At 46.7% G+C, this 26,684-nt stretch overlaps 1 protein-coding gene across 2 annotated transcripts; it reads right to left on the bottom strand.

Annotated features, from left to right (window-relative positions):
- Nucleotides 1–449: 449 nt before the first annotated feature.
- Nucleotides 450–26,639, bottom strand: SMPD4 (sphingomyelin phosphodiesterase 4). 2 transcript variants are annotated; one of them, XM_079956584.1, is made up of 20 exons: nt 26,507–26,639; nt 24,480–24,563; nt 24,138–24,224; nt 23,546–23,688; nt 23,364–23,439; nt 22,881–22,989; nt 22,137–22,189; nt 21,323–21,477; nt 20,884–21,016; nt 20,140–20,211; nt 11,995–12,084; nt 9,367–9,512; nt 8,565–8,655; nt 7,790–7,893; nt 7,119–7,282; nt 6,418–6,626; nt 5,472–5,705; nt 2,667–2,798; nt 1,829–1,957; nt 450–1,021 (listed from the first exon to the last, which is right to left on the bottom strand). In XM_079956584.1, the coding sequence occupies exons 2-20, from the start codon at nt 24,552–24,554 to the stop codon at nt 695–697; spliced, it is 2,529 nt and encodes an 842-aa protein (XP_079812710.1). In that variant the 5' UTR covers nt 24,555–24,563; nt 26,507–26,639; the 3' UTR covers nt 450–694. The 2 variants fall into 2 exon arrangements, with proteins under 2 accessions (XP_079812710.1, XP_079812711.1); XM_079956585.1 differs by lacking the exon at nt 11,995–12,084.
- Between the last annotated feature and the right edge of the window lie 45 nt (nt 26,640–26,684).

The raw sequence follows: 26,684 nt of genomic DNA, 5'->3' as shown, positions 1-26,684 counted from the left end.
TTCACCAGCTTGCAGAATTGTTGCTGGTAAAGTTTGGGTTGAACTGGAACCAGATGTTTGACAAAGCATTTGCATCACTACAGAGATCTACTTTCAAGGCAAAAGATCTCCGTAATATTATTTGGACTTGTGAATAGGCCCCAAAACAGCAGGAAGGGAGATTGTTGACCAGATTGTTCTTAAGTAACTTATGAAAATACAAGCAATGGGTAGACACATGGTTATCTACCTCACTGAGCACATGCCCCATTGTGTACATGCTCTGCCTAAGCCCCATTACAATGATGGGGAGTAAAACAAGTGTGCCAGCATGTTTGTGTGAGATGCTCAAAAGCTGCCATTCACTTGACTTTTTTCTGCTAAGCCAAGCTGCTTGTTTCAGATTCATTCTCACAAATCCCACTGCTGTACCACCACCACCACCCAAATCTTCACTATAGAGCCTGTGGTTTGTTTGTTTTTAAAAAAGTTTATCAAAACAAAATTTACAGATTGACAGAGCTTTTAGAAAAGTAGAGCCTTCTGTTCACAAATCTGTTCCGCTTCATTAAAAATATTTAAAGTTTTTGAACCCAAGAAAAGATGCTCAAATCAAAGTCCTGTGGCTTAATTAGCCAAAACCTACTTTCTGAGCCCCTGACCTTAGGGGAGGGGATTCCTATAGCAATATGAATAAATGAATGAAAGTAAAATGTTAGTGTTGATGAGGCTTTCTCTTTTCAGTCAGGAGAGTCATAACTGTGGCATAGAAAAGGTATCCCAGGAGGAGGAGGAAGGTACAGGTCACTGGACTGATGCAGAACCACGAGGCAATGAAGTATATCATGAGTAAAGAAAGGAGAGTCCTGTAGCTTGCCAGAAACCGAAGGCTGACTCTTGGCTGTTGAATCTGCCCCAGCCTCTGCTGGCTCAGTGGGCTGTGCCTGGCCTTTTCCACGAGGGAGGGGTTGGTGAGATGGTAGCGGCAGAAGCTGCCAAGGAAGTTCTCCTTGGCACAGAGTCTCTCCATTTGGTCTGCAAACTAAGCATGGAGGAAAAAATGTCAATGCAAATAAGGAATGTTTGGTAAACACTTATGTCTGAATGATGAGAAATTAAGGACCGACTTCTTGATAGGTTTTGTTAAGAGGTCTTCTTGGAAAGGCCCTGAATCAGTCTATTCTGCCCAACACACAAGCCCACTTTCAGCTTTAGGAATGCAGTCAAAAGAAGCTCCCTTTAATGCAGCTGTTCAGGAAAGCCAAAGGCAGAGAATAACATCTGTCATATATGTTTAAAGCTGCCAAGAGCACCAGCAATTCCCCAAGCAGAGAATGTTGGCTTTCTTGGAGTGGGACTGATACCTTTGGGGACGGAGCACATCTAGGGTCCGATACCATTAAGGGGTGAAATTCATTCTCCAGCCTTTGACACTGGACCAGGAGATCCACTGGGAGGTTTCATCCTACATCTTCCAGGAAGATGATCACACAAAGGAGAGGACCAGCCTGGCCCCATTCATGGGCCAAAGCAGCTTGCTTCCTCCTTTACTACCAGGAAAAAGCCTCAGCTCCAATTACTGTTAGGTCTGAGACTGAAGGGAGGGAGAATCTGGAGGCATCCAGAAGATGAAGGGCTGTTGTTGGGTGTGTGTGTCAGGGTTTATGGTGGTATATGATTACAGTGTGTTCCTTGCAAACTGCCTTGAAAAGCAACAGATTGAAATGAAAGGTGTCAATCTTCCGAACAGAAAGGAGCAGGGCAAGCATTGTGGAAAGAACACCCAGAGTGTAGAGTTTCGGACATACGGACTCAGAAGAGCAGCAAGGAGATTTTGTACAGCACTTACTCGTTCATTAATGGCCGAGGACAGCCGAAACAGCAGCCTCACAAGAGTGGAGCTTTCGTAACTTCGGATGGGCTGAAGCTCAGGATCTCCCTGGTACTCCACCTCAAACCTGCGTAGGCCATTGATGATCTAGGAGAACAGTTGCACTTTTAAGTTGTACCCTTAAAAGGCTTCAAGACTTTTTTTACGAGGCGGCAGCTCTTCAGAATTTTAAGAGCTATACAGGCTGGGCCATTGCAGACTCATTTAAGTCATAAAGGTGCTACAGGCAGAATTCAGGCAAGGTTACAGCAGCAGGCCTGCTTTTCAACCCCATTAGATCCAACTCTTTATCAGTTTTTCTTTTTGAAGTTAATAATCAAAGATGTATTACACAGTGGTATCTCTAGTTACGAATTTAATTCGTTCCAAAGGTCCGTTCTTAACCTGAAACTGTTCTTAACTAGAGTCATGCTTTCGCTAATGGGGCCTCTTGCTGCTGCTGTGCTACCGGCACACGATTTCCGTTCTCATCCTGGGGCAAAGTTCTCAACTCGAGGTAACTCTTCCAGGTTAGTGGAGTTTGTAACCTGAAGCATTTGTAACCTGAGGCGTTTGTAACTCGAGGTACCACTGTACCTCTTAGAGGAATTCTATTAAAGAACACAAAAACTCTCTAACACTACTGGGGTGGGGTCCGGGGGGTTGGCCTAAGCCTCTAAAACCCTTCCAAGGAGTGTTGAACAAGGGTTGTTTGGGCTCTTAATCTGGACTCAAATCTTCAGCTACTCACAAGATTATTGAAAATTTAATGTTGACTGCAGCCTAGCAAAACTGGCCAGGCCAGCTACCCTCTTACCTGGTACCTGCCAAGAGGTGTGAGAATCAGCCCGTCTTCACTCTCAATGCAGTCTGGAAGCTGCTTCTTCCCATTCTTATCCTGAGCTGCCCCCCAGTTCAACATCAGCTGGCTCAGCTGGGCTTCGTTCAACTGGCAAACATCAATTTGAAAATTAGTTTATATAGATGACTTCCGGGTTGGCGCCATCGCCGAATGGCGGACTCCCTCTGAGCTCCGGAGGGAGCCTGCTCGGCAGGGGCTGGGTTCTACCGCGCCGGCGACGCGGGGACCCTTAAAAACCATGGGCGCTGAAACCCATGGGCATGGTGACTCGGCGGGCACCGTTTGCGCCCCCCCGACCCGCGAAGGAGCCTTTTTAAAGGCTGCGGAGCGGGTGACGGGGGGGGGGGGTGGTGGTGCTGTGAGTCCTCCGCTTCCCCTGCCGAGCGAAGCCGCATGCCATTCGACGGAGAGCGCTGACTTCTTCCATTGAAAATTTGGGCTTTAAAAGAATAACCCGTGAGTAATTGGAACTTGGATTAAAAAAGGGGAAAAATTCTTTTAAAATTCGGAGCGAGCGGGGGAGGTGCAAAAAGGAAGTCAGCCTCCCCCCTGTTGTAGAGGAGCTAAAACAAAGGATTTGACAACTAAGATCGAGCGCAACTTTTTTTTTTTTGATAAAGTTATTAACTTCGCGATGGAAAATTATAAGACTGGGCTGGAGGAGAAAAGTGGAATGTGAACTAAAATGCAACCCCCCCCCCGGAAGCGATCCGTAAGAGCGCCAGGAGAGGAGAAATAGAGGTTTTGACAGCTGTCAAAGGAGCTGTCAAAGCGGAAGAACAAAAAGAGAACTTTGTTACGAGGACTTTGCTGGTCACATTTGTTACAAATTGGATATAAATTGTTTAAAACAAGGAATAATAAGTTACTTTGACTGTTGGGTCTGATCGGGAAGGAAACTGAGTTATTATAATCCCTCTAGAGGAGCTGTGGGACACTACAAGTATTGTTGGCATTGAATTTGAATAGGACTTTTTATCGCCTGGGAAACTGCAGAAATGGAACACTATTTTGTCTACAGAGGTCTACACACTAAAGGAGACAATAGATTTATCTATTGAAGAATGGAAGGGACTTGACGTAATGTTTTGTTCCTGAATAACAAAGCCTCTGCAGAGGAATTAGAAACTTTTTGGAATTAGAACATTTCTGCAGGAGAGCAGGGGAAAAAAAAAAAAAAAGAGGAGGAGAGAGAACAATAAGAACAACAAGAATAACAAGAACTGGATAAAGTTGGAAGATAGACTCCTTCCAAGATCGGACATGTGAAATCAAAGATGACCAAAAGACGGCAAAGACTAATAAATAGACGGCAAAGCAGATTGGTGAAGGACTGTGGTTTAGATGTGGGAGCTCCAGGATGACAGTAGACAGTGACGGACATTGGGAACGCAACCGGGAGGGGGGGAGGGAAATTTGGAATCCAAAGGGTGTTAAATTACATTTTATTCTTTTTTCTATTTTTCTGTTTATCTTAATCTGTATTGCATATTAAAGAGGGGAACTCGCAGAAGGGAACAGGTCGATTTTAGGGGATGGGAAAATATTTTTTAAATTGGGCCAATGATAATAATTTTAAAATTTGGGGTAAGAATTTGTTGAACCTATTTGAAAGAACTGGAATACAAGAGGGGGAGGGGAGGGGAAGTCCTGGAAAGAAGCCAATGAAAATAAGGTTTTAAATTTGGATGTTTTTCTTTTTTTGTTATATTTGGAAATCTTTAATAAATATTATTTTTTTTAAAAAAAGAAAATTAGTTTATATAATTACTACACACCAAAAAGGCAAGCTGACACATCTTGGCAGCTAAGTAGCCTAAACACATAGCAGCAAGTGCTGAAATCTCTCCATACAGTGTAAGCCTGTTTCCATTTTCTCTCTTATTCCATCTAAGCCACTTCAAACACTTGAGGCCAGAAAGTGGCATATCAGAGATAAGACTGTGCAGAGATGGGCAGGCTTGGGGCTTGCACCACAGGGAGGGATCAAATTCTGCCCCTCACTTTCTCTGATCAGTTTGAAGGTTAATAATAATTTTATTATCTGTGCCTCGCCCATCTGACTGGGTTGCCCCGACCACTTCTTAGGACAGCAAAGCAGCCAACTCTCAGAAGTAAAGAGAGCTGTGAGCCCTCCAGGCGTGGAGACAAGATGCCTCGAAATGAAGACCATCACACAAAAAAATACTTTTATCATTTTCGAAGAAGGGCTGCTCTATGAACACTCACTTTCCCAAAAGCTTGCCTCTCAAGTAATTTGCAGTTGCTACACAGAAAAAAAGCAAAATGTACAAAAGGGAAATCCTTAGGTCATCTGCTGTCTCCTGGGCAACCCTACTGCACCAAGAAATGGGAGAGCCAGCAGGAGGGAGCTACCCAAAAACACAAGATTTCAGTGCTGAAATCTTACTTCCAATATCCCTCTATGACTGGGTCTTAGGCAACCAGAAACATGTGTGACCCAGCCACCATGGCATGATGCCCAGAATGGTAAAGATTGTGTCATGTATGCATTGTGCCAGGATTACTTACTTCCTGTTGCTCCTCGGCATAGCAGCCTGAAGGTTCAGGGTGCGCTGTTTGTGTATACCAATATAAATGGAGGGAGAATGAAAAGACTTGACTTTGGTTCCCCTCCCCCCTCCCCCAATCTCATGAGGGAATACAGCCCTTGATCCTGCAAAGGTCACCCATCCACAAATTAATCAAACCACCCTGCATTGCAAATAAACATATTTGGGATATATTTTGTTGCCATACCCGAAATATCTGACAAAAGTATTCCAGGGCCTTCTCCAAATATTCATCTGTCTTTTTAATACTGTCTTGCCCCATTTCGTCCAAGTCATTGCCTGTGTAGGAGCCGTTCAAGTCAGTGGAACCAAAGCGGAACCAGGAAAGAAAGGAATGGCTAGTTGTGGCCTCCACAGAGTGGTCTGATATGGATTTGGCTGTCTGCTGGGCCTGGCCGATGAGCTGGGACAACCGTAGCACCTGATGGAAGACAGCAAGGCAAGCAACTAAGGCAGAGGTCCCAGGAATATAAAGCTTGCCCTGACCAAGCAAGCAAGTGGCAGAGAAAGCATTGTGGGAAACAAGAGTCTTAAGAGATCTGAGACAAACCACACGTCAGAATAAATGCTGGTGGTTCTAGACTTCTGGTTTGCAAATCACTGGAAGTCGCTATGGTGCAGTAAAGGTAAAGAGACCCCTGACCATTAGGTCCGGTCGTGACCGACTCTGGGGTTGCGGCGCTCATCTCGCTTTATTGGCTGAGGGAACCAGCGTACAGCTTCCGGGTCATGTGGCCAGCATGACTAAACCGCTTCTGGCGAACCAGAGCAGCGCACGGAAACGCCGTTTACCTTCCTGCTGGAGTGGTACCTATTTATCTACTTGCACTTTGACGTGCTTTCGAACTGCTAGGTTGGCAGGAGCAGGGACCGAGCAACGGGAGCTCACCCCGTCGCGGGGATTCAAACCACCAACCTTCTGATCGGCAAGTCCTAGGCTCTGTGGTTTAACCCACAGTGCCACCCGCGTCCCATATGGTCCAGTAAGAGAAGGCTCAATTTGCAGAGGTCCTGTCAGGAAGAATCTCCACTCTTTCAAACCTCCCAATTAAGCAACATGTTAGACTTGGCACCTGCAAGGCTACCATGGCACACCTCCCAAAATGTCACAAGAACCACAACTGGCAGCTTACCAGGCTCCTGACTTCCGGCCCAAACATCTGCTTGTATTGGAAGTCCTGTCCTTCAAGACCGTAGACATGGCTCTTCACCTTAAACGAAGCATCTGTGATGGTCGGAGCTCGGGAGGACAGGAAGCTCCCTCCGAGAGACGAAGGGCTAATGAAGAGGCGGTGCTGGCGGTGAGGAAGGGCAAGGTCTGTTTCCAGAAAGAGCTGCTCTCCTGTAAAGGGAGGATGGGAAGCAACAGCTTTTACATGATTGCCCCTATGTAATCTGCTGCAAGGTTACTACTAGCACCTTGAACTGGCAGCCCCAAAGGACCACTGATCTTATGACCACTGATCAGCTGCCCTCAGGAGGCAAAGGTGTCAGCCACCATGATGCAATATAGCAGCCTTCCGCAGCCCCATTGTACACTGTGATTGTATAATGCTGGGGCTGGAGTCTAAACTATGCAGAGGACTCCGGGCTGAGAAAGGTTGCCATGCAGGATATGGGCTTGGGAGACTCTAAGCCTCTATTCTCACTGGGTCAGTGGCAGTGGCTCTCACACCAGGAGCTTGTCAGAAGGGATTTAGACAAGCAACCAAGCCAGCCAGATTTCTCACCTCGTCCACCCTGATGGCTTTTCCTATTTGGCAAAGGGAAAAGCAACAGGCAGGTTGCTGAGGCAGACAGAAACGGGGCAAGTTTCTCGTGTGCTCTGTTTTACCTTTCTGGATCATTTCTGCAAGGTTGGGCTGAGCGAAAACTTTGGCCACCCTGAAGACCATCAGGGCATTCTTGGGGCTGACCAAGTCGGTGCGGAGAGCTCGGTTCAGGAAGCTGACAAAGAGCTTGGTGTACATCAACAAGTTCTCCTGAACAAAAGAGGCCCTTTTAAAAGAACACAAAGAGACATATTGCATAGCCAGCAAGAGGACTGCCCTTTCCCTGCCACTGAGGGAGGTGGGCCTGCAAGATTATGCTGTAAGCACCTCCAAATTGGGAGAATGTGCATTCCAAGCAGGCAAGAATTTAAGGAGACGAGGCTTAGGAAGCCGCCTCATTTTGGTGACAGGTTCTCTTCTTACTTCCATGACGATGACCTTCACTAACAAGGGCAGAGCAGGAATCAGGGACAAGTCTGATACAGCAAAGCTTCTCCACGTGGGCACCCACAACCACTGCAGTCACCCGCAAGTCAAAACAGGGACACAAGTGGCCACCAGTGGCAAAGGGTCACTGCCCAGATCAGACCTTTTGTATTCCAAAGCATTTGGAGGGGCACCAGGTTGGGGAAGGCTGGCCTGGAACCATCATACACGGCTCTCAACCTGCTTACTGCAGGAACTGATGAGTTTCCCCTCCATCTGCAGTGACTCAGACCATCTTAACACTCACCATTTCTCTGGCACGCTGCGAGGCAGGGACGACTCAGCACTCGGAAGGGGCTTCTCAGGTGCATATCTCCAAGGCTGCAAGTAGCTCAGCCACATCTCCAGTACCTGGGACAAGAAGTTTAGTTTTTCATTACAGTCAGTTTCACTGAACAGTTGTGTTCAGCAACTAGTTTCCCTGAACTTATGGACTTTGTGAAGATTTGGATCAGCAGCCTTGTCCTACTGGCTTTCCCAACCACTCAACACATACAGAGATGACAGAGTCAGAAGTGGTGATGAGCAGGTCTTTCGCCTAGCACAAAAAGGGTTCCTTGAGAATCTGTGCCGACTTACCTATGCTATCCATGCAGCCCTTAGCACTTGTCATGAGGTGTAGGTGCAAAACAGTTTTGAAAACCAGGGTTGGCCTTTTTATAAAAGCAACACCAGACAAATTCCAGGTGATGCTTATCCACTGGGATGCCAGCCCAGACACCTATTGGCTTTCGAAGCCTTTGGCAAAAAGATCGTGACATTTTCATGCTTTTTCCTTTGCTTTATGAGGACTAGAAACTTGATCCCGCTTTTTTAAAAAAGGCCACATTCCCAAAATTTACAAGAACAAGCCACTCTGCATCAGAGGTCACAATCTGCAAATCATGCTGCACTCACATGTTTGATGATCACATTGAATGGAAAAAAATATATAAATCTGCATGCTAGAAAAAATTGGCCCTAACACTCTCCTCTGTTCAGCACAGTCCACACAAAACAGAATGTTGAATGGAGGTACTTACAGCTCTGAATGAAGCATCCAAGGGCCAGTGACCAAAGCAGTGCTGCAGAAATATGTAGAGTTTTTGCTGAACAAACCGGGGAATCACAATCCTGCAAACACATGAGAGGTCCCCCCAAGATAAGCAGAGCAGGAGGCAAGAATAACATTTGGGTATGGAAACAGAGCAGGGGACGCAGGTGGCGCTGTGGGTTAAAGCCTCAGCGCCTAGGGCTTGCCAATCGAAAGGTCGGCGGTTTGAATCCCTGCGGCGGGGTGCGCTCCCGCTGCTCGGTCCCAGCGCCTGCCAACCTAGCAGTTCGAAAGCACCTCGGGGTGCAAGTAGATAAATAGGGACCGCTTACCAGCGGGAAGGTAAACGGCGTTTCCGTGTGCGGCTCCGGCTCGCCAGAGCAGCGATGTCACGCTGGCCACGTGACCCGGAAGTGTCTCCGGACAGCGCTGGCCCCTGGCCTCTTAAGTGAGATGGGCGCACAACCCCAGAGTCTGTCAAGACTGGCCCGTACGGGCAGGGGTACCTTTACCTTTACCTTATGGAAACAGAGAGGCTTCTCCAGCTCAAGGTGCCATACAGGAGGTGTCCACTCTATGCATGCGTGTGTGTTTTTAAAAGGAGGCTGTGAAATGTCCTTAGTTTCTTGGTTTATGCCAGAGAGGGAATCTGTGATTTTTATTCCATTCTCTTCTTCAGGGAACAGAGATAGGATTCATGGAACAGAAAAATCATGAGAGCTGGCCCTCTCCTGTATGCTTGCTCCCTGATGCACATGGTGCTGACCTGAACAAGCCTAGAACAAACCTACCTCTTGAATTCCTCCAGGGGGCTGGCAGTGTGGGAATGCCCAGAAGGAGAAACAGGATCCGGCTTCAGGCTGTTGCTGAAAGCATGGAGGTGCTTCACGAGTAGCCGGATGACCAAGACGTGCTCCTCCGTCGGCTTAAATGACTCCTGGATCAGAAGCAGAAGCAAGAGGAAGAGGAGTAGGAGAAGAGGAAAAAGGAGTAAATCCTCTCCCTGCCAGAAAGGAAGGCCAGGAGGGAGGAGGGTGTGGAGAGAAAAGGCGAAGAGAGCTGAAGCGCTACAGAGCAGAGCAAAGAGGTGTCCGCAGACCCTTTAGTTTAGTTCCTGACCAACCAAATCGCAGAAGTGAAGTGTGTCCCACACTTCCATCCTGTGTGTAGGAAGGTAATTTCGCCTACTGCTGAGAAGAGGGTGAGCAACTCATTCCAGTACAGTTCTGACTAAGTTGCCCAGGGCTGTTCACAAAGTGGCTCAAACTATTTTGCCTTCCTGACCACACTCAGGGCATCCGCCACCACCGCTCACCCCGCAGAAAGCACAAGCACAGCATCCACCCACCAGCCAAATGTTGCCAATGAAGCTTTGCAATAACGGGATAAGTGAAAGGATCCCCTTGTGGACTGAGGAAAGGTTAAGGAACAGGAAGCAGAGACTGGGAACGAATTAAGACAGTTCTCCCAATGGTGGAATGAAAGAAACAGGGTCCCCGAAGGAGGACAGGTACTTTTTAACTTGTTCATATAACACCTATGGAGTTTAGGGGTAAGTAGTGAGGAAGGAAGGTTTGTTCATGATACCGAATTGTTCAGGGTGGTTAAAACAAAAAGGAATCATTAGGAGCTCCAAAATGATATCTCCAAACTAGGTGAATGGGCAGTTGGATGACAAGTGCATTTCAATGTAAGCAGCATTAAGTGATGCACATATCGGGGTTAAAAAAAAAAAAACCCCACACACCCCAGTTCCACCAATAAGCTCATGAAGTCCGAACTGGCAGTGACATACTTCCCCTTTGCTGCTCCACCTTAGGCAGCAAAATGCCTTGGAACAGCTCTGCCAAACGTGGCTGGACTTCCGACTTCCAACAGCCCCCGTCACAATGGCAAACAACAGGATTTGCAGGGCAGCAATGTTGCAAAAGCTAAATGTTTCCCCCTACAGTGAGGGGAAAACCGCTTTGCTATGCTTAAACTGAGAATCCCAGCTGATCAAGATTTTTCTCCCCTCTCAAAATATTTATTACCTTATTATTATTACCTTAATCCCTGAGGTGTAGAACACTTTTTCTGCTTGCTCCACAATTCCGGTGAAGAGGCCCATTTTATAGGAGGCAGTGGGATGGGATGCACCAAAAATCTCACTTTTCGGGAGATTCACGAGGTGATCCCAACACCGCAAACTCCTAATAATTCCCAGCATCTAAGATGATGCTGTAACCACTTTTTAAATCATGAAGACTAGAAAGCTGCTCTTGAAAATAATACAAAGGCAGGATCTTCACGGCTGAACACCACACACAATGCCTTTTTGACTGGCCCCCGTCACCACCAAGGAATTGAAGGGATGAAGGAAAACAAAGAACCAATCCCAGCAGCCATGATCTGTGCATGCACATTTTCGTTACGATCTGCAAACATGCAGTCCCCCAAATGAATCCTTTCAAGCTGTCTATGGGGGTTTTTAGCCCTGTGCAGCTGCTCTTAACTGGAAGCGGATTATGATGATGTATGTATGTGTTTTTATTTTAAAAAGACCCACATACACACTTAATCAAGGCAGGACTAATGCTGTCCCCAAGCTCCTCTTTCATCGACAGGAGCAAGGTGAGAAAGCAGCACACAGCCCAGTTAGCAAAGCAAACATCTGTGGCAAAGGGGTGCTCCAAACCTCTCCTTTCATCAAGACTTGCAAGCAGACCCCGGTGCTCTTCCTAATCCAGGGATGGGCAGCATCTATAACCCTCCAGATATTGCCGAGATTCCCAGCAGTCCATGTGGCCAATGGTCAGGGAGGATGGACCTGGTAGGTAGTCTGGAGGTTCTCCATAGGTTCCCCACCGGTTCTAAGCTAGGCTGGGCCTTAAAAGGCTTCATCTTTTCTCTCCAGTTACCACCCAGTGGCACATTTCAGGAGTTAAGAGAGGAGAAGCTGCTAGATAAATGGCTTTTGCGCTCAAGCTCGTGACCAGCTGATCTAACTGGAAACGCTCCTTTCCTAGCAATGCTGTGGCAGCTTCTGACACACTCAAAGTCACCAGACTCTGGCAACTACATAGAAAGGAGAAGCCCGATACATTTCCCCCTCCTTGTGTGGGTGGAGCATCGCAGGAGGTTGTTGCTGCCTAGGGTAAGGAAGTGGGAGAATGAGTGACCTTTGGGAAAATCCATCACCTGGACTTGGCATTGTTTTCTGTGCTCCCTGGGAAATAATAGGCCCACAGGAGCAGGCCCACGTCACTCTCAAAATCCTCTTTACAACAGCAGCCCCACAGAATGTACTTTTCCACACCTCCAATGTCTGCCCACACCACACTGCAAACTGTAGGAAGGATCTTTTCTTTTTAATTTCTAGACAAATAAAATGAAATGGGGGGGGGAGGGAGAAAGAAAGAAAAGAAAACTGAAAATACTTGGTATGTGTGAAGGGCCTGGAAGCTGGATTGGGCAGGATTACTGCGGTGGGCACTGGAGATACTGAGCCGGTATTGAAGAACCTCCAGCTGAGAGACACAACACAAAGGGGGGGGCAGGAGGGGTAGAAGAGGCAAACACAAAAATGGAAAGAAACAGGAAAAAACAACCAGTGAGAATGAGCCCAGGAAGAAGGGGGGACAAGGAAAAAAACAAAAAGCAAAACCCAAGAATGAGTCACAAATGAATGACAAATGCAGGCAATGTGAAGAGGGACACACAACAGCAGCAACACATCTTTGGCGCAAAATAGCCTCAAGCAAAGTCTGACCCCCCTTTTCTCACGTTGCGCAAACATTTTCAGGCTGCAAGCTCTTCTCTGGAACCCAAACGCCAAGGTGTTTTGGCAGCGAGGGAGAGCAGAGAGGTATTAGGCAGGCAGGGCTGGGGGCTCCTGGATTGAAGGCTTATCAGAAGTGTTTGGCTCAAAATGGCAAAACTGGAGAGAAGCTGGGATTTCTCTCTACCCAGCAAGGCAGTTCTTACACGTATTTTGGCTCCTGGAACTGTGGAGGTGTATCGAGACTTTTCAGCAAGAGTTAAAATTTAACGTCAAGAAATGGATTCTAGGAAACCCAAGTCACAGTTATGAGTATCAAGATTTACCAGGACTTTTCCAATCAGCTTTTGCATAGTGTTTGTGGCCTTCTGTGTGTGTGTCCACAAACGCCACTGGGCCCTGGCAAAGCAGCCACACAAGGAGTCCTGCACCTGCACCTGCTGGGTGTGCGCTAATCTGATCAAGGGTACACCAGGCCAGGCCAAGCCAAATTCAGGTAAAAGAAGAGGCAAAGCAGCTGCAGGAGAGGATGCAACGAATCAAGGGCACGTAGCCTGGTAAACAAACACCAAGGATTTCAAGCCACTGGGAGCAAAGGCTCCAATGCAAACATCCCCCCTCCCTGCACTGCAGAATATGCAACTGTGGGCCTGGAACTCTTGATTCCCTATGAAAACATTAAGAGAAAATATTCAAGTCAGCCTCCAAAGCTGATCAGTTAGGGGAGGATGGAGAGAGGGAAGGCCGTTTTTGCCACAAGAGAGTGAAAGCCAAAACAAAGTGTATGTATACATGGCAAATCTGGATCTAAGTAGGCTGATCCCCAGGCCCTGCTTTTCCTGGATCTCTGGCCCTCGACTCTCAAATTTAGAAATGCAGCACAGTAGCAGCTGGCACTAGAAAGTGTCACAGATATTAAAATATGGGATGCAAACAGAATACACACAACCAACAATGATGCCACACGCCTCCCTCCCTGCAACAGCATGTGGAGAAACACAAACAGGATGGCAAGTGAGCATGAGACTGGGGGAGGAGAGAAAAGACGGGCATTTTTGAGGGCAGAAGAAGTGGAGTTAACTGTATACAATGTCATGCACACTCAGAAATACTTTGCTGAGAACTGCCAAGCATACAGGCTTCAGTAGATGACAGGTGCAGTTGATTAACATATGACTGTTTAGGGCTGGTGGCTTGACTTTTTAAGTGATTTTACTCACATATATTCCCAAGACTTTAGGGTGAAGGATGTGTGTATGTGTGAGTCTAGAAATCCAGTAAAATTAAGTAAGAGCTGATGCCACCGCATTCAGAAAGGAAAGTGTAACGTTTTCAGTTCAAATCCTAACTAAAGCAAGCCCTCAAACCCCACCACCACCACCGCTGGCAATACAAGGGTGTTTTTATTTACTTGCAACATTTTTACACCACCAATGGAAGAAAAAGTTCTCTGGGTGAAATTCAGAAAGGAAAATGCAAAGCATAGCACATAAAATCAGAAACAAATTTTAAAACACCACCAGAATAAAACCTGCGATAAAGAAACCAAGTATCTACAAAGCACTAAAACTTGGGTTTAAAAAGGAAACTGGAAATCCTGGGAAAGCAGAAAGTTCTTCACCTAGTTCTGACAAGACTGCATTTCAGGGGACATGTGAGCATCTCTTTCCCAGGAGAGCATTCCATAACTGGAGAGCCACCATCACAGAAGCCCTTTCTTGCATAACCACCTGCATCCCCATTTTGGCCACCTGGGAGAAGAAGAGCTCAGTATCCCACAGCCAGGCTCTCCTGAGATCCAGGCACACCAGCAGAAATATCCACCTAAGGCCTCTGGAATATGAATCCATTCACCTCCAGGTCTCCCCACACTTGCAGAGCAGGAAGTCCACACCTCAATGGGAAATGATCCAACCACAACAAGAGGAAATATGTTGATTCTCTTACACTCAAGGCTACCATACTTCTGCCTGATCAAGGGCGAAGATATGCTGGGGCAGCCCCCATGGCAGCCACAAAGTCCTGAACTACCATGGAAGTTGAAACTATCCCAACACGAAATCAGAGATGGTCTCTATCAACTCAGGCAGGGGGGTGGGTGGGTGGTGTACCAGCAGAATCCCCAATCTGCCCCAGGTTCTCTATGCAAGAGACTCCAGGTTAGCATTAGAGTAATACTAAACCTGTTGGTTTCTGCTTCCTTCACTGTGCAGCGAAAGTGCTTGTCACGAGACAGGTGTTTACATTCCACAGTCAATTGCTGTTGGGTTTTCCCACGGGAAAGGAGACTGGATGTGACGTACACTGGTTTCCTGTTTTTCACTGTTCACACTGTGTTCTCTCCGTACTTTAGAGGAGAGAGGATGCTTTCTCTGCTCCGGCAGAGGCAAGATGTTTTTCTGTAATCTACCAGCTTTGAAGTGTAAATAAAGTAATATAGAGTATGTGGCACGTACTCCTCATCATTCCGCTGTGCTTGGGACACTGCAAATTCAACATCTTTGGTTATGGGCCCAGAAAGACGCAGTCATCTGAATGCCGGCAAAAGGATCGGAATGCAGAGGGACGGATCGGACGGTATCTGCTCTGCGCGTCAAGATGATTGATGAGGTATGTGCTAATGCTCCGGGCAGCCTGGCAGCTCCTAGTTAATGGCTTTATGGCTGGACTTTGAACTTTTAAAAGGCCGTTTGCCGGGCACAGGCAAAGGCTCAAAAGAACAAGCTCCTATGCTGGGGGAAACTGAAAGTACCTTTTAAAACTTGCTTTTGGAATGCAGCAGCTGCAGCTGTACACAGACGCAGCTTGTATAAAGCAGCTTGATTTGAAGCAGCAGAGACGCAGCTTATTTAATGCTGCAGAAGGCTAATACCAGAGTCATGATGGCTAGCTGCAGAAGGCTGGCTGATGCACGTGGGGAATCTGATGCCAATCAGCCACATGCTCAGCTCAGAGTAGCTTGTGATACTGCCATGATTCAGAATAAAGCAGACCGCCAGGGTGATAGCTGCATGGGTAAGGGGGAGTCTTCACAGATGTCATCCCAGAGTGCAGTGGAACCACCAGATGGCGCCAAAGCTTTGAAGGCAGTGAAATGCTACTCGTGTGGACGTCTAGGCCATATGAAGAGGGAATGCAGATATCCCAGGGCCAAGACAGAGCAGCGCAGTGGAAGCTCATCGCGTGGAAGAGGCCAGAGCAAAGGCAAAGGTCCGGTGTCCAGGACAACGCAGCACAAGGCAATGGTCTCACGCTTCACTCCAGAGGTTGCAAAGGTCCAGAAGACGTCTAGATCTTTCTTCGTTGTTGATTCGGCTGCAACGCACCACATGTGCAACGATAAGCGACTGTTCGTGTCTTTTACACCGCAGGAGGGTGCAATTCACCAGGCGGATGACCACACAATCCCCAGTAAAGGCTACGGAACTGTTGTTCTTCACAGTTTGGACTTATCGATAAAAGATGTGCTTTACGTACCTGTCAGAGCTGATGCCAGATGCCAAACATAATCTGCTCAGCGTTGGACAGCTGGATGAGCGGAAAATTGACGTTTCCTTTAAGAACAAAAGGTGCATCATCACAAAGAAAAATGATTATGTATTGCATGCTGAATATGTTGATCGTTTGTATGTTTTGTATTATGATGATGTTGTGCAGGATGAAACTTGTTGCATTGCAGGTTCTAACAAAAGTTTGCATGCAGAATGTATTCATGATTTTCACCGAAAATTTGGTCATTTGAATTTTGAGGCAGTATCTAAAATGCCTGCCTTGGTTGAAGGTATGACTATTAAACCCTGCAGGTACCACATGAAGTGCAAGGCATGCGCAGCAAACAAGGTGAAAATGGCTGCGAAAGGTAAGGTGTCTAGTAGGCAAGCTACAGAACCATACCAAATTGTTCATGCTGATTTGGTTGGACCACTAGCGCCCTCTTTGGGTGGAAACAAGTACTTCATGGTTCTCATTGATGCATTTTCCAGGTATATTTGTGTGTACAATCTCAAGCAGAAATCAGAGGCTTTTCCAAGGTTCAAGGAATTCTGTGCTTGGTTGGAAAATGTGCATGGTAAGAAGATAAAAATTCTTTTCAATGATCGCAGGGGGGAATTCACTTCTCAGCAGTTTGAAGCTTTTCTATCTGAGAAAGGAATTCAACACGATTTGTCTAGTCCTCACTCGCCATGGCAGAATGGACTTTGCGAGAGGGCAAATCAAACATTGCTTCAAGGGTTAAAAACCTTGCTGCATGATGCCAATCTTCCAGAGAGTTATTGGGCCGAATCTCTCTCGTGTTTTGTTTACAGTTATAATCGCAGGTTATCTTCAGCGATTGGTTGTACCCCCTATGAGAAGATGTTTGGAAAAAAGCCATACATCAAACACATGAAAATTTTTGGTTCTGACATGTGGGTTCACACACCACAAAGCTCCAAGTTAGACAAGCGTGGATTGCATGGTATCTTTCTAGGTTATCAGAAAGGGTCTTACAGAATAATGATGACTGACTCAAAGACAATTAAGCTCACAAGAAGTGTTGAGTACAATGCCAAGTGGGGGGAGAATGTGGGAATTTTCCAATGTTATCCTGATGACAGTGATGAGACTGAGGATAGTCAAAAGCAGCCACAGCAACCCACACCCACTGATGAAGGTTCTGATTCTGAGTCTGAAACTGAATCGGGTGATTCAGAGGATTTCAAGAGTGCGAAAGCCTCTATGCGACCCTCTGAAAGCTCTGATCAAGAATTGGAGGAACCATTGTTCACAATAGGCCACTTTTCTCCTAAGAAGGAAGAGGAAAGTGTTGAAGACTTAAGGCTAATTCGCAGGTCACAAAGAGCCACGAAAGGCAGACCTCCAAAGAGATTTGCTGATGAGTTTGCTAAGATAGCAGTAACAGCTGTTAAAAGCTCCAAGAAGGTATTTGAACCTTCAAGTTTCCAAGAAATCCAGGATTTGGATTCAAAGGAAGCTGAGCCATGGTTAAATGCCATGAAGGCTGAGCTTGATTCCTTGGAAAGGAACAAAACATGGGAACTTGTTCCAGTAGTTCCAGGAATGAAACTGCTTGGAAGCAAATGGGTCTTCAAAGCAAAGACAGATCAAAATGGCAAGATAGTCAGACACAAAGCCAGATTGGTAGCCAGAGGTTTTGCACAAGTACCAGGTGAAGACTATCATGAGACCTACTCACCCACAGTGAGGTATGAGAGCATTAGGCTTATGCTCAAGCTAGCTGCAGAGGAGAATCTACACATTAGTCACCATGATGTGAATACAGCTTTTCTGTACGGATCTCTAGATGAATCACTTTATATGCTTCCACCTGATGGTGTACAGGTAAAACAGGGATTTGTTTGTGCTCTGAAAAAGTCCCTTTATGGTCTCAAACAAAGTGCACGGTGTTGGCACACAAAACTCACTGAAGCATTGTTTTCTCTAGGTTTTAAGCAAGGGAAAGCTGATCCATGTGTATTTGTCAAAGAGGAGGGGCAAAAGAAACTGTATTGTTTGTTTTATGTTGATGATCTTTTATTCTTTTGGAAGGATGTCACAATGTACAATAACGCCCTAGCTCAACTGAAAGAGCACTTTGACATGAAAGATCTTGGTGAGGTAAACAACTACCTATCTCTGGAAATAGAGATCAAGATGGTAACATTCTAGTACACCAGTCACAGAAAATTGCTGATGTGTTAAGCAAACTAAACCTGATGGATGCTAACCCCGTAGACACACCGATGACAACAGGTTATCAGGTAGATGACACTGAAGAAGCATTTTCTGACACTACACTGTACAGAAGTGTGCTAGGCAAGCTAAACTTCATTGCCAGATGTTCAAGACCAGACATTGCTGTTAGCTGTAATTTGCTAAGCAGACAAGTCAACAATCCTACTGTTAAGGATTGGAAAGCTCTGAAACGTATAGCGCGCTATTTGAAAGGCACTATGCATTACAGACTGAGATTTAACAATCAGAAGTCTGGTGGTCTTGAGATATTTGCAGATGCAAGTTTTGGAAGTGACACTACAGACAGGAAAAGCACGTCTGGAGTTTGCTATATGTACAATCAGGGTCTATTTGATTGGTCATGCAAGAAGCAAACAACAGTTAGCTTAAGTACTTGTGAAGCTGAACTGAATGCACTGTCTTATTCACTTAAGGATTGTGAATGGTTGTTACAATTATGCAAAGACATGAAAATTCCTGTCAAATGTCCAATCCAGGTTTACCAGGACAACAAAGCATGTTTGGCTTTGCTGAATTCTGAAGGTTGTAAGCAAAGCACGAAGCACTTGCAATTGAAGGTGCAACATGCTAGGGAACGTATTCAGAAGGGACTCGTAACGGTGTCCTATATGACAGGTAATGAAATTCCTGCTGATGTATTGTCCAAGATTGTATCAAGGGATCAACACTGTACCTATGTGCAGAAGTTGGGTTTGTACTGATATTGTACGAACACGCTGCCCAGTGATGTTCACAGAAAGGGGGAGGATGTTGGTTTCTGCTTCCTTCACTGTGCAGCGAAAGTGCTTGTCACGAGACAGGTGTTTACATTCCACAGTCAATTGCTGTTGGGTTTTCCCACGGGAAAGGAGACTGGATGTGACGTACACTGGTTTCCTGTTTTTCACTGTTCACACTGTGTTCTCTCCGTGCTTTAGAGGAGAGAGGATGCTTTCTCTGCTCCGGCAGAGGCAAGATGTTTTTCTGTAATCTACCAGCTTTGAAGTGTAAATAAAGTAATATAGAGTATGTGGCACGTACTCCTCATCATTCCGCTGTGCTTGGGACACTGCAAATTCAACAAAACCATGGCTAGGCAACCTAAGGCCAGGGGCCAGATCCGGCCCAATTGCCTTTTAAATCCGGTCCGTGGATGGTCCGGGAATCAGCGTGTTTTTACAGGAGTAGAATGTGCCCTTTTATTTAAAATGCATCTCTGGGTTATTTGTGGGGCATAGGAATTTGTTCATTTTTTTTTTTTTTTGAAAATATAATCCAGCCCCCCACAAGGTCTGAGGGACAGTGGACCAGCCCCCTGCTGAAAAAGTTTGCTGACCCCTGTGAGTTCTTGCAACAATCACAGTAAACATTATCAAGTTCAACATAAATCCCTCAAGCAAAAAAAGCTAAGGTTTAGGGATGACCCTTTACAGCTCCCAGCCTGCAGGCAGAGAACCTTCACCCACAGAGGTCCACCAATGTTTAAATACCATCTGATATTCAGTGAAGTATGATTGTCATTTGGTATACTGGCTTGCTGTTGTTATTTCATTCTGCAACTCTGTATTGCTTCCCCCGCTTTTTTTTCTTTGTTGCTTATCTGTTTTTTCAGTGTCTACATGTTTTTGTAAACAACAAAAATTCAATAAAAAGTTGCACTGGAGAGCAGTGTTTGCTGAGAACTTTCCCTAGCATCATAATTAGGGCCTGCGAAAAACTGCCTACCAAATTCATGTCTTTCCTCTCAGGCAGTTTTCACTATTTCTAACTCAAGCAACACAGACATTCCAAGACATGCAATTGGCATCTGCGGGAATCCAGCTCCCTCAGCTTTGACATAAAGCAAAGCCATTCTCCATTGACTGGAATTCCTCTCTCGAGTGCTGATGTATCAAAGAAACCCACTTCAACCCTCACTTGCTTTTATTTAAGTGCCAACAGCCTCTCCTCACTCAGCAGCTCCTGTCATTAAGCAGAGAACAGAGCTAGACAGCAGCAGTTGCTTTTCCCTGCAGCCCCTCAAACTGGCAGGCCAGCAAGCAAGAGATGCCCAAGCTCAGCCCCTTACCTTGATGTGAGGGGATTGCATTTTCTGGTACATGTCCAGGGAGTAATGATGAAGCCACATTTCAACAAAAACCTAGGAAGAGAAGAACTTGTTCACCTGCCTGAATAGGAACAAAGAACCTACTACAGCAGTAGCCAGAGCTGGCCTTTGGAGTGATTTCTGCTCCTGGGGTCTGGTCTGAAGCTGTTTCAAGACGTAGCTAAATCAGTGTTGGACGTAGCAAGTTCAAGAAACCAAGTGGTCAGGTACGTTTGTGTTAGCTGACTTGTTTCCCCCCCAGATTAGGGATCTCCAGAGCCTGGGATTCTGGGGCAGGGGCAGGAAAACAGCAGAAAGGTACTAAAAGGCAGGTAACTACAATGAAGGCCTACCCCTAAAACCCTTTTTGATTCCTTGAACCCCTCAGAAAAAACCATTTAATCAGACACACCTCTGTAACCTTCCAGATATTGTTGGATTCTAACTCCCAGCAGCTCACATGTCCAAAAGTGATGGGGATGGGGAGTTGTAACCCAGCAACACTTGGGAGGGAGGCAGGCTCCCACTCCCACAGGCAAAGCAAACTCTTCTTTTTCTTAAAGGTGTGTTTCCCCAGTTGCCCAGGCCCTGCCCAGAAGTATGCCTGGTATTCCACAACTGTCTGTCCCTCACCCTGCTGAGCTAACACAATATCCCCGAAGAGCTTGCAGCAACAGCCAGGCAGAGCAGCCACTGCACCACAGCCTCCTTCCCTCCCGGGCACACCTGAAGCATGGTTTCTGATCTCCAGATCTCCTGGGAAGCAGGGTCTGCATTCACCGAAGTCTGGTGAGCAACATGTCTTTTCAGAAGGCTTGTTGGATGCATCCCGTAGGAGCTGAACGACATTGCAGGAGATCTAGAGGGGAGGAGAAAGAAAAGACACAAGTTAAAAAACCCCAGAAAGGGTCACCCAAACAGGATAGTAGAGGGAGTAGTCATGGTTGGGCCTAAGGACAAAATGGAGCAGGGGAAAATCTGCACTATGGCCTCCATCAGTGTAGAACAGCATTTTTTATTTTTTCCCCTCCCCAAAATTGGGTTGTCTCCATTTCGGATGGAAATTTAGAATTCAGCTACTGTTGGCTGGGATATAGAGATGACTCCTGCTACCATCTTTGTACACCGTGAACCTGTAATCTGGAAAACTAGGACAAGTACTCACCGGGGAGCAGGTGATGGGACAGCCCCTCCTGCATCGGAAGAGGAGGGGGGTGGAAGGACAATCCCTTCTGTGGGCAGGAACCACTTCAAGTACCGATCCACTAGGACAAAGTAAGCACTGTTGGACATGCTGATATGATAGGCTGTGGAGATGTTCTGAAACACAGAGGAGAGAGAACCCCAAGTCATTCCTCTTACGGTATCAACTCAAATAGAGAACTTTATGGGTAAGCCTAAAAAATTCAAGCTACTCAAAAGCATAATTTTCTATTACACTATGCCCAGCTCCTCTTCTGTTTTCCTCTGGAGGAGCATTCCTCTATGACGGTAGCTCCCACCAACAGCCTGGCATGGTCCATGCCCAGATTTTACCACTCTCTCTGCTGTTTTGTGAGAAACGAGCCTGGTGCACAACGTGCTACAGTGAGAGTTCAACAACAGAGGCAGTGAGGACCTGCTAGGAAGGGGCAAGTCTGCAGGGCTCAGTCCCCCTCTCCCCACTTGTTTAGCAACCCTACACCCCTGCTACTCTCTTCTTAGTGCAAAGCATTCAAGTGACAAGCTGAAACGGTTAAGCACACTTTAGTGCCAAGGGAAAGACCAACAGGCAGAGTATTTCAAGCACTTTAAGAAGCTATTTATACAAATATTGACTTTACACCACCAAACATCACGGCAAGTGTGGAGGGGGAGGGAGAGGTGGGTCAACAAGGGATAAACCCCAAGAGGCACAAAACTAGGCTGCAACTTCTCATCTCATTTGCATAGCAAACAGTAGGCAATGCATTGAAAGAAGCAGCTGCCTTTTTCTTTACCTTTGGTGTAATTAGGCTTAATGCAAAGTAGAACATGTAATATTCAAAGGGATCTGGCAGCAGAGTCAAGGATAAAGTCCAACAGAAAACATGAAGAAGCATCAAGTCTTGGCCATTCAAGACCATCCAACCAAGTGTCAATAGTCAGTGTTTTATTCTATTCTCAGGATTTGGGTGTGAAGGAGGGAGTGCCCCTTCTTGTTAAACACTTTATCAACATGGCAAGACACTTAAAAATGCAGCTAAAACAGAAGAAAAAACATCTGAGGGAGAAATCCAAGATAGACGCTGAGAAAGATCAGAGTTTGCAGGCTGCAGCCATGCAAAGAACCAAAATGACTTCCCTCCACAATGGTGGGGAAACTGGTGGGAGTGTAACAATCCGCTTGTTCCCCAGGCTTCTAAGAGCTGGCAGACCACGGGCTTTCCATGCAATTTATCTTCACCTGGAGGAGCCACTCATATGCAATCGCCTTGGAGCAGCTTGTGTGGCAAGCAGTTTTGTAAAGTTGGAGTGGAATGTGCAGCTGCTCATATGTTTTGGGAGAGGGAACACAATTTCCATCCAGGGCCTTGCTAAGCGGAGGACAAAGAAATGATGCTGGAAAGCTGCAAGAATCAGTATGGTCTCCCTCTCACCACCGACTGTTTGGCATCACTGAACTACTGCATGATTTGTGCCCCGCCCCAAACATACACACAACGTGAAGACAAACGATTCTGGGCTTGTTGCCCAAAGGATACTAAGGGCCAAGTTCAAGCTCAGGCCTCCAGATGGAGGAAACTGGACTTTGTTGTGGTACAAAGAACATTCTGGTAAAATCCGCTCTTGTATTGAGGCTTTCACTGGGCCCTGAAAAGAACAATGGCATAATTAAGACACATAATTATGACTGAAACAGCCCTTAAGGTGTACAAACATTTGCCCCCCTGAGATCTGGGGTGTGGAAAGCCAACAGCCATTTCTGGAGCCCTAAACCTCCCCCTTCTGTGTTGTAGCCCAAGAGTTTAAGGCTTCAGCTCCCACTGCTCAGCAAGCTGAGGAACAGGCAGAATCTGTGTGCTGCAGAGAGCAGAAAAGGTTTCAAACTTACCATTTTAATCTCAACATGTTCATATGAAATCAGTGGGACTTCCGCATAAAGGATTAGAAACTTAAACTGCCTATTTTATCCTGGATTCAAAGTGGTAGTGTGGATCTTATCACCTCCTTTCCCAGATACTTACAGGAAGGTAGGAGACAGAGAAATCGTATCTGTACTCTTCAGCTTGGAGCTTGTAAACCAACTTCATCATTGGGCCTCTACCAAAAAAAGGCAGCAAGAGAGAAAACATTCAGAAGGACAGGGGGTAACCCTTGGAACCACATCAGAGCTCTTCCCACCGCCCTCCTGAATAAAGAGGTTTACCCAGCATCAAGAAAGTCCAAGGCAATGTTGTACTCAGTAGGGTTTGCCCTTCCTTGTAAACAACGGAGGTTCCAACCTAAAATAATGCCATCTAAGCTGCCAAAGATGCTCTCCACCAGCCAGGGAAAGATGGCATGAAGTTCCTTCCAAGGGAAGAGAAACAGAAAAGCTATTATGGGTCACCTCAAAACAAAGATACACATTGTTTGACTCAAAGACTTCCCAGGGGCTCCAAACCACAGAAGGCATTTTCTGTCTAGAAACCAATCTGTGCCAAATTTACTATTCCCAGGAGACCCAAGACTGACAGCTAGTGGAAATACTGGACAAAACCTGACAAGCAGACATCAGCAAAATGAAGGTGAATTCCTCTAGTCAGTTCCTCTCTATTTCAGTTTGTCAGTTTGATTTGTAGTTGTGTCTGTATTTACGGTACATGTGAGGTTGCTCTGGGTTCTTTCATGTTTTCTCTCCATTGGGCAGGAGTGAACAGGGCAGTCTGCCCTACCCTGACAACATATATATATTATCAGAGAAGGTCAATACACTCCAAGGAAATATTATAGGCCTGAACAAGTAATGAGCCTTCTACCTTGGCAGGAAAATCTTCAATGACAGTCACAAGATCATGGCACCTCTGGGCGAAAGGCTTGTTCAGAGAGTCAGCCTTTAAGCTATCCTGTTTTAAACAGAAGAGACAATAAATCTACCTCAGACAAATCAAAGAACTTGTGAGCAGGTCATTCCCAACCTGATCAAACTGAGGTGTGAAGAACCCAGGCCCTGGTCTACCCACAATACTGATATGAGTTTGCCAAGAACCAGCAGGACGAGCCCCTTTCCCAAGTCTCCACCCTTCCAATATGCAAAAGCAGCTCTGAAACTCAAGGCAAAACAGTACAGAAATCAACTGCTGTGAAACCCCCTTACTTACCAAGAGGTAACTGTGCTGAGGAAAGTGATGGGCAGTCATCTCCGTGCCTCGGATGTGGCCAAATGGTGGTGTCATTTCAGCAAGCTGCCAAGAGGAAAGAAAGAAAGGCCTCAAACTCGGACCTCAGCCTTGTTGGTTGATACCATTTATTATATGCTGCATAGCTGGAGATGCCTCAGCCTCCTGACCTGAATGTTATCACCAGCTCTGCTCCTGGATGTAACTGGCTGTGTGAGAGAGAGGAGAGTGCTCTCGGGTGGCTCAAACAGTAAGGCCATCAAAGCCCCTCCTGTGAGGATTCTGACTGCCAACAAGGTACGCTGTGTGAAAGGAAGAGTGTGTGGCAGGCACTGCCCTGGATGTTGTCACCTGCACTTGGATCTGACAAGGTGGGCAGCATTTGAGATTTTGTGACAAGGAATTTCATTAGCATGAGCAGCTTCCAAGGTCTGGGCACAGTGAGGCACCTATGATTTCAGATTAAAACTGCAGAGTGGAAGGAAAGGAGGACCTTTCTCTTCCTCCCCACTTCCAGCCACTCTCTGAAGTCCAGAGAAAATACCCTCATAAGAATACTGGGCAGGGGGGGGGGAGGAGCATGGCTTTGGTTTTTAGTTGTTGGGTTTTTTTTGCAATCTTCAGATGAGGACTGGAGCATGTGAAAAATGAACATAAGATTTCAGCTGCAGTTCATTCATTTGAAGCTTTGTATTGCTATTTTTTTAAAAAGCACCTAAACATTCTGTTGTTGCACTCGTAACCTAGGTTTAAGGTGCTGTTTAGCTACTAGCTTTCCTACATCAGTCATCAGTTTCTAACACTGGAGGCAGGGTGCTTCACAAGAGCAGCTACTCTTTACCGAAAGCAAGGCAGCCTGAAACACCACTAGTGGTGGCTGCAGTTTTTAAAACCTTGTGCTTGAGCTTGCTTTCCTCCCCCCCTTCTCCCTCACATTCCTTTTCCCTCGTATGGTATGTCTGGGGTGTGTGTGTGTGTGTGTGTGTGTGTATATATATATATACACACACACACACACACATATATATATATATATATATACATATATATATACATATACATATATATATATATATATATATATATACACACCATATTTTTCACCCTATAGGACACACTTTTTCCCCTCCAAAAATGAAGGGGAAATGTGTGTGCGTCCTATGGGGCGAATGCAGGCTTTTGGTGAAGCCTGGAAAGCGAGAGGGGTCGGTGCACACCGACCCCTCTCGCTCGCCAGGCTTCGCGGACCTCTCCGCAAGCAGCGGGAGCGCTCCCGCTGCTTGCGGAGAGTTGCCTGCGTGCTGAAGCCTGCGCGCACTGAGCTCAGCGCGTCCAGGCTTCGCGGACCTCTCAGCAAGCAGCGGGAGCCAGCGCTGAGCTCCCACAGCTTGCAGAGAGCTGCCTGTTTGGGGGCTGGGGCCGGGGGAAGCTCGGGCGGGCCTCCCCCGCCCCAGCCCCGCGCCTGGGGGGGAAATAATTTTTTTCCTTTATTTCCCCCCCAAAAAACTAGGTGCGCCTTATGGGACGGTGCGTCCTATAGGGCGAAAAATACGGTATATATATATATATATATATATATGCTGCTTGCTGGCAATATATATATAAATATTGCAAGCAAGCTACTTCTTAATGCAGTACTGATTTTTGTAAGCTGCTATGATGGCATTCATGTCCTAGCCCTTAAGCCAAAAAATGCAAACAGCAGCATATAAATATCTCAAGTAAACAAACAACACTTTCGAAAGACTTTCTGCCGTTTAGCCGCCGCCTTAGGCGCGGAGAGGCCTCCAGAGCGCGAAGCCCGCCAGGAGGGAGGCGGGGAGGCTGCTCAGCCTGCGCCGACCGAGGGGACTTGAGCCCCTCTAGGCCACGGCGGGACTTTCTCCCGAGTAACCCTAACCAGAAGAAGAGGCAGCTCAGGGCCTGCCTCGCATGGCTTTTGTGACAACGTGCCGGGCCTCTCCTCCGCCTCCTCAGCGAGGCTACCCGCCGCCGCCGCCGCCGCTCACCTCCTCCCGCCTCCGGCATTTCAATCCCACCGCCTCTCCGCTCCGTCCGTCGCCAGTCAGGGCGCAGGTCAAACGCGTCACTAACGCCCCAGCACGCCCCTCCCCTTAGGGACTACCGCCGCGGGTGCACTAAAGTGACGTAGCGCGACAGATCCGCGCGCCGCGAACGAGCTCCTAG

This window comes from Podarcis cretensis (assembly GCF_951804945.1).
Source record: "Podarcis cretensis genome assembly, chromosome: 16".
Lineage (NCBI taxonomy): Eukaryota > Metazoa > Chordata > Lepidosauria > Squamata > Lacertidae > Podarcis > Podarcis cretensis.
This window is presented reverse-complemented; position numbering and strand designations above follow the sequence as displayed.